The sequence below is a fragment of the Penaeus vannamei genome, chromosome 34, assembly GCF_042767895.1.
Source record: "Penaeus vannamei isolate JL-2024 chromosome 34, ASM4276789v1, whole genome shotgun sequence".
In the NCBI taxonomy this organism is placed as follows: domain Eukaryota; kingdom Metazoa; phylum Arthropoda; class Malacostraca; order Decapoda; family Penaeidae; genus Penaeus; species Penaeus vannamei.
This window is the reverse complement of record NC_091582.1, coordinates 11,777,486-11,787,485: the sequence shown is the minus strand read 5'-3', so window position 1 is coordinate 11,787,485 and position 10,000 is coordinate 11,777,486. Positions and strand designations below refer to the sequence as shown.

The 10,000-nt window shown below is 45.9% G+C and overlaps 1 protein-coding gene across 1 annotated transcript in view; it reads left to right on the top strand.

Moving 5' to 3' along the window:
- The window catches only part of LOC113827980 (uncharacterized), a gene marked incomplete in the record, with an annotated part of 32,377 nt that overhangs the window by 6,689 nt on the left and 15,688 nt on the right, over positions 1-10,000 (top strand). Inside the window, 1 exon segment of the mRNA XM_070113237.1 lies at positions 5,017-5,489. Coding sequence (XP_069969338.1) covers positions 5,455-5,489 — 35 coding nt within the window.

Below are 10,000 nucleotides of genomic sequence, written 5' to 3'. Positions count from 1 at the left end.
CAGGGAGAGCAAGGGGTTTCAGGAATGAACAGACGTATTATGAGGCTTCTAGAGCAACAATTGCCTTGTAGTCAGGAATTCATTTGCTTATATTTGTGCGTCGTCATATTTAAAGCATGCCGTTATTAATATTCCCCAAAAATGTGTGGTAAGCTTTAAGGAAGCTGCTAAAGCTGCCCTGGCGCTGGTCCAGCTGCGCGTCTACCGCACTGAGTGAGCTGACAAGCTTAAAATATTCTGTTTAGCTAGTATCGTCGTTGGGACTTTGTTGAGAGTAATTGTGTGCGGAGTAAATGTTTGCCTTCTTTGTAAAAGTTTTGGGCTGTAGGATGTTTGCGTTCGCCCCCCCCCCCCAAAGAAAAAAAAAAAAATATTGGGATTAACATGACCTTCAGAATTTCTAAAAAGTAAGTCAGATTCACCCAAATTGCTGCGTCGGCGGCCATTATCGCCGACGACCTATACGAATCGCAGGTGATCACGCCGCTCGGCTGCAGCGGCTGCCTGGGGGCGGCTCCATGTTGCAGCCAAACATGTGATTTGTTGTTGTGTTTCTATTAGGATTCTGTTTCTGATGCGTTTCCTACTGGGTCGACGCTAAGGATAAGTGGAACAGTTATCGATGTTCGATATTTGGCTTCACGCACTTTTAATGCACCTCATTTAATTAGTGTTGAGGAACTCGATATGCAGCCATTCAAGTGGGAGAATTGTGCCATGGAAGAAAGAGCAGTATGGCACCGCGAATAGCTTTTGAAAGTGGGAGTTGGGCTTAGAGAGGTTTCTAAAAGAATTTTTGGAGAGTCAATGAAGAATATAGAAATAGAGGATGGATGATTTAATTGAATATTAGAAGAAAAACTAGTCACACGTAATTACAAGATCCTTTTGCGTAATGGAAAGTCTTCCTGGCGGTCTTTTGCGACAAGAACATTGAACAGCGTCTTGATAATCTCTAAATGGATGGCCGGACCTCCTCCAAAATTCCTTCTGAGAATATATACGCTTTTGCAAATGGAAGAACACACACAAAAAAAGAAAAAAAAATCAAAGTGGACTCCATCTTGAAGACCCGGGTACTCTTTTGAGCGCCGGGCAATTTTCTCTCGCCTCGGGTTTGCGTTTACAGCCTCGTTTGCTTAGCCCAAGTACATACACGTGGCGAGGGGCGTAAATCTGCGATTTTTATGGCTGGAAGTGGACCGGTTAAAAGAGGTCGGAATGTGGGATTGGGTCATATGTGCGTTTGTGTGTGTATGTGCGTATAATCCTTTTTATTTATACATAGGGGATTTAATGGTAAGATATAGGGAAAAAACAAAAAAACTATGATAAAATTCATTGCGGGAGACGGACGCCGCGCAAGATTAGAGAAGTCCACGAGGCGAGGGCGCGAAGGACGCCGGGGCAGACGGAGATAAAACCTCCGTGAAAGATTGCGCGGTTCGGCCGAGGATCGCCAGAGGGGAGGACGTCGCTGGAGGAGCGTGGGAGGAGAGAGATTGGGGAAGAGGAGGAAGACGCAGTTTAGAAGAAGAAGAAAAAAAGGAATGGGAGGGAGAGAAAGAGAGAGAGAGAAAAAAAAAGAGAGAAAAGGAGAGAAAAAGAAAGAAAGAAGAGGGAACAAGGGAAGATAAAATAAGAGGTTGAGTAAGAGGTAAGGAGAGAATAGGTAGATACGAAAAAAAGACTACGTAGAAAAGGGAGGGCCAGAGATAGTAACCAAGAAGGGAGGAACTGACAAGAAGGAAAAAGAAAAAAATCAGAAAGGAAAGTCAGAGAGCACAGAAAGCCCATAGGTGAAGAGAGGCCAGAGAAAAGACTTAAACGTTGGACATGGACGAAGAGAAAAACAGGACATTGAATTAGTGAGAGTAATTGGCATTTATCTCCTCTGTCGCTTGCCCTGAAGTCCTTCGCGGGAAACTGGAAGAGAGCGGGCGAAGGGAGGAACGGAACGGGGAATAGGGGTTGGGAAGATAAGAGTGGAGGCAAGAGAGTTCGTAATAAAGATGGCTAGAAATGGAAGGGGAGGGGAATCCTGTCCGTGAGAGAGAGAGAGAGAGAGAGAGAGAGAGAGAGAGAGAGAGAGAGAGGGGGGGGGAGGGGGGGATCGAAAAAGAGAGAGAGAGAAAGAGAGAGGAATCGAGAGAGAGAAAGAGAGAGGAATCGAGAAAGAGAGAAAGAGAGAGGAATCGAGAAAGAGAAAGTAATCGAGAAAGAGAGAAAGAGAGAGGAATCGAGAAAGAGAGAGGAATCGAGAAAGAGAAAGGAATCGAGAAAGAGAGAAAGAGAAAGGAATCGAGAAAGAGAGAGAGAGAGAGAAAGAGAGAGAGAGAGAAAGGAAGCGAGAAAGAGAGAGAGAGAGAAAGGAAGCGAGAAAGAGAGAGAGAGAGAGAAAGGAAGCGAGAAAGAGAGAGAGAGAGAAAGGAAGCGAGAAAGAGAGAGAGAGAAAGGAAGCGAGAAAAAGAGAGAGAGAAAGGAAGCGAGAGAGAGAGAGAAAGAGAGACTTGCTTCTTCGTCGATAATAATTAATGGTTATTACCAAATATTCATATTCAGCACTTCTTCATACCCATCATCAATAATATCAGTGTTCATTGAAAGAGAAATGCAGTAAATAATGTTAACAAAAGAGAAGTGAATTAAATAAAATAAATAAAAAGAAGTATGCCAGGAAGAGGAGAGGAGGAGGAGAGCAGCCCGAAAAACAACAGAAAGACTCCCTGGATGAAATAATGACAGGCAGAATAAGATACACGGAGGAGGAGGAGGAGGACAAGGACAGACCGGAATGAAGACAAGGGAGAGCTTTTTTTCTTTCTTTTTTCTTTCCTTTTTTTTTGTCGCAGCGGATGGAGGTGAAGGCTTTTGCTCCGCTCGTCCGAAGGAGACCAGGCTGTTGCTCTGGCCTCCCGCCGACGCGCGAGATCCTTCCGCGATTCTCCGGAACTTGCGTCTGATTGTCAAACTTCCTGAGATTAAAACGAAAAAAAAAATGTTTAGAAGCTTCTTTCGTGTATTCAGAGTGACTCGGACGTATTTCATTCAGCCACGTATCCTCTGCAGCGATCACGATTCTTGTGTGATTTACATAAGTGAATTAAGCTATTCATTGGATGCGTGGCGGCTCGAGTGTATGAGCGTGCCTGTGTAGCACGGCGTTGGAAGAAGGCAGTCGAGGAGCTGGGAAGGCTGAGGGTGGGGGGAAGACGAAGGGGAGGGGGGAGGGGAAGAGGGCAAGGAGAAAGGGAAGGGGAGGGGAAGGAGGAAGATGAAGGGAAGGGGGGGAGAGAGCAAGGAGAAAGGGAAGGGGAGGAGAAGGAGGAAGACGAAGAGGAGGGGGGAGGGGAAGAGAGCAAGGAGAAAGGGAAGGGGAAGGGGAGGGGAAGGAGGAAGACGAAGGGAAGGGGGGGAGAGGGCAAGGAGAAAGGGAAGGGGAGGGGAAGGAGGAAGACGAAGGGAAGGGGGGGAAGAGGGCAAGGAGAAAGGGAAGGGGAGGGGAAGGAGGAAGACGAAGGGAAGGGGGGGGGAGAGGGCAAGGAGAAAGGGAAGGGGTGCGGAAGGAGGAAGACGAAGGGAAGGGGGGGGGAGAGGGCAAGGAGAAAGGGAAGGGGAGGGGAAGGAGGAAGATGAAGGGAGGGGGGAGGGAGAGGGCAAGGAGAAAGGGAAGGGGAGGGGAAGGAGGAAGACGAAGGGGAGGAGGGAGGGGAAGAGAGCAAGGAGAAAGGGGAGGGGAGGGGAAGGAGGAGGGGGGAAGTGTGCGTCATTCTGGGGTAATGCGACCTGGCGAGTGTAAGACAAGAGATGTGGGTCTTGAGCGGGTCTGGAGAACACTAAAGACGTCACGGCACAAGTCTCTTCCTGCGCTTGCATTCGGCGCGGCTCAGGTCGCAGCAGAACGCTTTTCGCAAGCTTGAAACAAGAGCTTCGATTAGTATCACGCCCGGTTTTCTCTCCATCTTCTTTCTCGAAAAATATATCATGTTACTCTACGTTGAATTCGTGAGGAAAACCCTCACTTTGTTAGTTCTGTCTGAACATCTCTAAAGACTAAAGATTGAAAAGAACGTGATGAACATGCAAAACATCTGACAGTCATGGCGGGACAGGAACTCCTTTTTGTCGCAGGCTTAAAATACCCCCCCCCCCTCGCTGCCCCCCCTTATCCTCCGAAGTCATCGCCGAAGAGCCTCCTGGCGCAGGGAGCCGCCGTCGCTCGCTGCGGGGGCGCGGCTGACCTGACCGCGTCGCAGGGAAGCTAGTGTCACATATCAACTCCCATTATATTATGTTGTTGTTTTTATACGTATGCATATGCATAGATACATACTAAAATACATACGTATATGCTTGCACATATTCGTAAAGAAATACATATAGTACATACATACATATACGCACACAGTACTACATGTATAAAGTTCATACACATACATTATGCGTGTATGTATACATGCATACATAAAGTGTATACACAAAGTGCATACATACGTACATTGCATATATACATACAATACATACATATAATACATACATATAATACATACATACATAAAGTGCATACATACGTACATTGCATATCTACATATAGTACATACATATAATACATACATGCATACATACATACATACATGCATATATACATGCATATATAAACAAACATACACATATATTCATACATAAATATGTATCCATACATACATATTTATATACATACATTCAAACACACCTTCACAAGCTCGGATGCATAAAACAAACATTCAACTGAAAATTAATGATATTTTCCGAGTGAACATGCAATACACGCGTGTAAACTGAAAAGCGCACAGGTTTGCATTCGCCTGAGAAAAGTGAAAAGAACTTGACTTAAAGTGTTTAACTTCGCCAACTCAAATATGGATCGCGAGAAAAAAGCGAGTGAAATCGAGCTGTCTCTTTTAATCGGAATGTGAAAGACGATTCGCCAGGACGTCTTGGTCTCGCAGCGTTCATGTGTCGTCTTTCCCCCCACAGTGTGAAATGCGAAATGAACCTCGCCACAGGAAAGGTTTATGTGTGAGAGCGCCAACGAGAAGCACGATAATATAGGGGACATGTGCACGATAGTCCTCCTTGTGTTTGTCAGTGCACGATACCTCTGAAAAAAGAATTAGTGGCCGAAACGAGCAATGGCGACATCGGCCCGTGACTTCAAACTCGAGTTGCAAAGGCGTGGACGCTCCGGCCGTCGCCTTCAGCAGCGAGTTACCGCCCCTTAAAGGGATCGAGAATGATAATGATTATGAAAAAATAAACAGACTTCAGGAAAAGATGTAGACTTACGTACGAGAAAAGGTTGTTACTTATCACACATTGCCGTTCACACCTGCCGCCCAGTCGACGCCGGTCTGTCTCCTGGAGGGACACCTGCGCAGCCTTACCTTCGTCAGCGTCGCCTTCGTTGTGTCCAGCATGTACCTCGCCGTGTCTTCCTGCATCTGCTGCAGGTATTCAAAGTAATGAGGAAAAATGTGTTTTTTCTTTTTCTATTTTTCTCTAGCGATGTCGCTTTACGTGTATTCCTTTCTCTCGGTTTTTGTAATGGCCAACTCTTGGGTTTACTGCTTCTTGTTGCTGAGCGAGACTGGTAGAAGTAATGAGAGTAATTGGCTCATAAGGTATGTCATGTTCGCAGAGAATGAGACTCCAGCAGTTTTATTACTACCACAACCATTGCTGTTTTTTTGTTGTTATTGTAATTGCTATCATAGACATTACCATTCATTCTACCATTATCAGCCTCGTCACTATCATTTTATCATTACCATTTTATCATATTTTTATTCTAATCATTATTGATATCCGTAGACTTGTTACTGCCACCACTGTAATGGCCACTGTAATGATCTTCATTTTTACTTCTGTTAATATTGCATAAGTATTATTGGTTAGTATTAATAGTAGTTGAGAAGTCGAGAAACCATATGATCGAACCCAAATAAACCATGACCTGTCTTGACATAGTTCGATACTCTTCGATTTCATTCAGAGATTGAAACTAAATCATTTCCCCTCCCTTCGGCGCGTCCCTTTTCGGCGCATTCACTCCCGTTGTTTTCAGCCCTGGACGCAGACTGCCGCAGGCGAGGGCAAACAGGGGGAAATACCCGCTACCCGATGCCCTTACAATCCCAGGGTGAAGAGGAAAGAGGACGAGAAAGTGGTCGCCGAGAGGGAGGCAGTAAGGCAAGGGGAAACGCGTTCGAAGAGAGGCCCGAGGGGTGGAGAGGGCAGAGGGAGGGGACGAAGAGAGAGCTAAGGGCGGCGAGGGGAGAGGGAGGGGCGAAGAGGGCAGAGGGAGGGGGTAGGGAGTGAGAGGGAGGATGTGGAGACACCCAGAAGTGGCCTCACATGCTGAAGGAGAGTTGCCTTATGTAGACCTGAAGCCTCTCAAGACGCCTGCGGGTAGGGACGTGTGTGTGTGTGTGTGTGTGTGTGTGTGTGTGTGTGTGCGTGTGCGTGTGCGTGTGCGTGTGCGTGTGCGTGTGCGTGTGCGTGTGTGTGTGTGTGTGTGTGTGTGTGTGTGTGTGTGTGTGTGTGTGTTTGCGCCCATACCTTACTGGCTATCCACGCGCTTCTTTAAGGTCGGGAGAGCCCAGCAACAAAGCCTGGGAACAGTTCGGTGGAAAAGATGAAAGCCTCGTCGAGGTGGACGCCTCAAAGAGCAAAGAAATCCCCGCCAATCCGTCCGCGGAGATAAATCCCCAGCGGAACAAGGGGCGTGTCCGGGCGCCCAATCTCTGATATTACTTCCTCGTCAAAGTATTCCTCGCAGCTCCTCAGCTCCGACCGCGCTCCAGGCCAGACCCCAGCGTGGTGACCTTGACGCGCAGAGAGAGCGTGAGAGGGCGAGAGAGAGAAAGAGAGACACCGAAGGAAAATGAATTGTCTTAAAGGCGATGGAACAAGCTAAAAGTAGGAAAGGAGAGGGAGGAGGAGGAGGGGGGTAGAGGGGTAAGGGGAGAGGAAGAGGGGGAAGGGGTAGGGGAAGGAAGGAGGGAGGAGGCAAGGGGAAGGAAGGTTGGAAGAGGAGGAAGGGGAAGGAAGGAGGAGGAGGGGGAAGGGAAAGGGGAGGGGAGGGAAGGGAAGGGAAGGAGGGAGAGAGGAAGGGGGAGAATAGGGGCCTCAGTTACCCAGGTCGTCGCTGAGTCCTCGTTACTTATTGACAATATACAGTGTGTGTGAGTATCCACCACACGTATATACGTACAAATACATGTGCATATACATAGATATGAATATACATGTACATACTTACATGTAGCCATGCATATGGAATTATATTTTTATTTACTGATATACGTATTGATAAGAATGATAGTGATGATGGTAATTATAAAGATAATGTTTAAAGAAAATGTTATTAATTCAATAAAATCGCGAGAACAGCCTCTTGGTAAGCATAATGGTTGAAGTGAGAATTACTAGAACATTACATTTTTTTTCATCAATATATCTTTCTGTACACCGTATGTGATGCGTGTAATTCAAGGTGAAGAGTAAAATGCCGACTAAGATGAGGTGGTCTTCGGGCTTCTTTTTTAACTTTTGATATTGTGGAAAGAGGGAAATAAGTGGGACATAAAGAGGTAAAAAGAGGTTGCTTGCAGGGAGGAGGGAGGGGAGGGGGTAGCGTCTTAAATCATCGTTCAGATTTCTTTTTTTTTCTCTTTTTTCTTTGTGTTTCAATGAAGTGTCTTGTTTGTGGAGAGTGAAACCCTTAAAGAGACGCTGAGTTTTCCTTACTGTATGTGTAGTTGTGTCTGTATTTTTGTGTGTACGTGTGGGTCTACGGGTTTGTATGTGTGTCTTACTTTTATTATGTGTATGCTTACGTGTACGTGTTTGTATTTGTGTGTATCTTTAAGTCTGTGTGAGTTTGTTATGTGATAGTATGCACGCGATTGAATGCCAGAGCGAACACCTGGTCTTCCTTGGAGTCCTGAATACATGACCCTAATTGAAGTGTGGCGCAAAATCCCGTAGATGTTAACCGCGGATCTGACTCTTGAGTAAGTCCTGCGCATCTTATGGCGGCTCCAGGTGTAGAATATAAAGTCGCCGTGATGAGGTGGTATCAGGCCAAAGAATTTTGTTCTGATGAGATGCCGCAGGAATCTCTACTGTTTTAAAATAATGAAGATAACTTTTTAGAGGAAAATGTAAGAATTTAATATTCTTGAAACGATTTTTTTTTCGAGGAGGAGGTGGGTTATGGGAAATTTTAAAAGAAATTTTTTTATGGTTCTGTGAGAGTCAGAAAGTGATAGAAACAGAGTTGCAACGGCGGGTCGGAAGCCTTTCACTCAGAGTCTGAATAAGGTGGAGGACTTGCACTCGAGCCCAGAATCCAGGCCAAACAAAGATCCGGAACGACAGGGATCGGTTTCTCGCCTTCTCGCCCGCGCGGTCTGTCCCTATCCCTTAGCCCGGCCGTCCCACCTCGTTTGCGATCAGCGGTCAAGCTTCGGCCGCCCACTTCTCTCCTCCCTCTCTTCCTCCCTACTTCCCCTTCTGCTTCCTTCCCTTTTCTCCTCCTTTTTCTTCTCGTCCTCTTCCACGCCGCCGTCGTCGTCGTCCTCCTCCTCCTCCTCCTTCTTCTTCTTCTTCTTCTTCTCCTTCTCCTTCTCCTTCTCCTTCTCCTTCTCCTTCTCCTTCTCCTTCTCCTTCCCCTTCTCCTTCTCCTTCTCCTTCTCCTTCTCCTTCTCCTCCTCCTCCTCCTCCTCCTTCTTTTCCTCCTTTTCCGCCACCTCCTCCTCCTTCCTTTCCACCACCACCTCCTCCTCCATATCCTTATCCTTATCCTCATCCCGCTCATCCATCCTGTATTTACCCACGATAACATTGGCTCGTGTCCAGCTGCCCCCCCCCCTCCCGCCGCCCACGCCGCCCCCCTCCCCCCTCACCCCCGCCCTCCCACCCTCCCCTCCGGCGGCGCAGCAGCACCTCGGTCTCTCTCTTCAGGCGCGACGCATGCTTCTCCTGCCGCCCTTGCTGCTGCTGGCGGAGGCGCTGCTGCTTCGGTTATTTGGTTTCTTTTGTTGTCGATTAGGGTCAGCCTGCCGCTTCTGCCGTGTTTGTCTGTCTTATTTTGTTTTGTCTTTATGATCGTGCTGTTTATTTTTTTAATTAGCTGGTGCTGCGACTTTGGGTCCCAGTGTTGATATAAGAACATTTGCTATTTTTAGTATCAATAATGGATAAGTAGTTATAGTTGAGTGGCATGGTTCTCTTAAGAGCCGTGTTTTAATTTTTTAATCAGTTTATCTGCCCCCCCCAAAAAAAAAAAAAAAAAAAAAGACTAATTATGTATGCTCGACTTTTACTGGCAATAGTTTTCTTTTAATAAGCTGAACTTCTTAATATTAAACGTCTATCGTCTTTACCCTGTGCAAGGCTGTAACTTTGGCTGAATATTTTCATCTCCAAGATTTGTGAGATTTTATAGAACATTCACGAGGGAAATTTGTCCAGTCGAACACATAAATTCTTAGGTTTATTACTAGTATAAGAGACTATTGGCAGATGACCATTCTTTACGTTTGGCGGAGTTGCCATACAGCCGCTGCTGATATTATTATGGCCACTGTTATTGCTATCTCTTATTCCTCTTTTTTCGTCTCTCTCTATTGTATTCTTAATTGTTTACTTCTATTTTTCTTGGTCTCTTTCTTCTCTCGTTTTTCCTCTAACAACTCCTTTTCCTTTTTTTCAATTTCCTACAGCTGTTTCGCACGTTAACTTCTCTGCTATTAACTTACTATTTCTGTTTATAAAGTTTTATGTTACCTAACCAGGTTGCTATTTCTGATATTTCCCCTTCGTCTGGCACATAATGTAACCTTCCTTCAACATCTAAACAAGCAGTGCATTTAACGCTCTATATGCTCCTTTTGATATCAACATAATACCTTTAATTATTACGACAAAGCCTGTACTGCAATCTACTTAAACCATA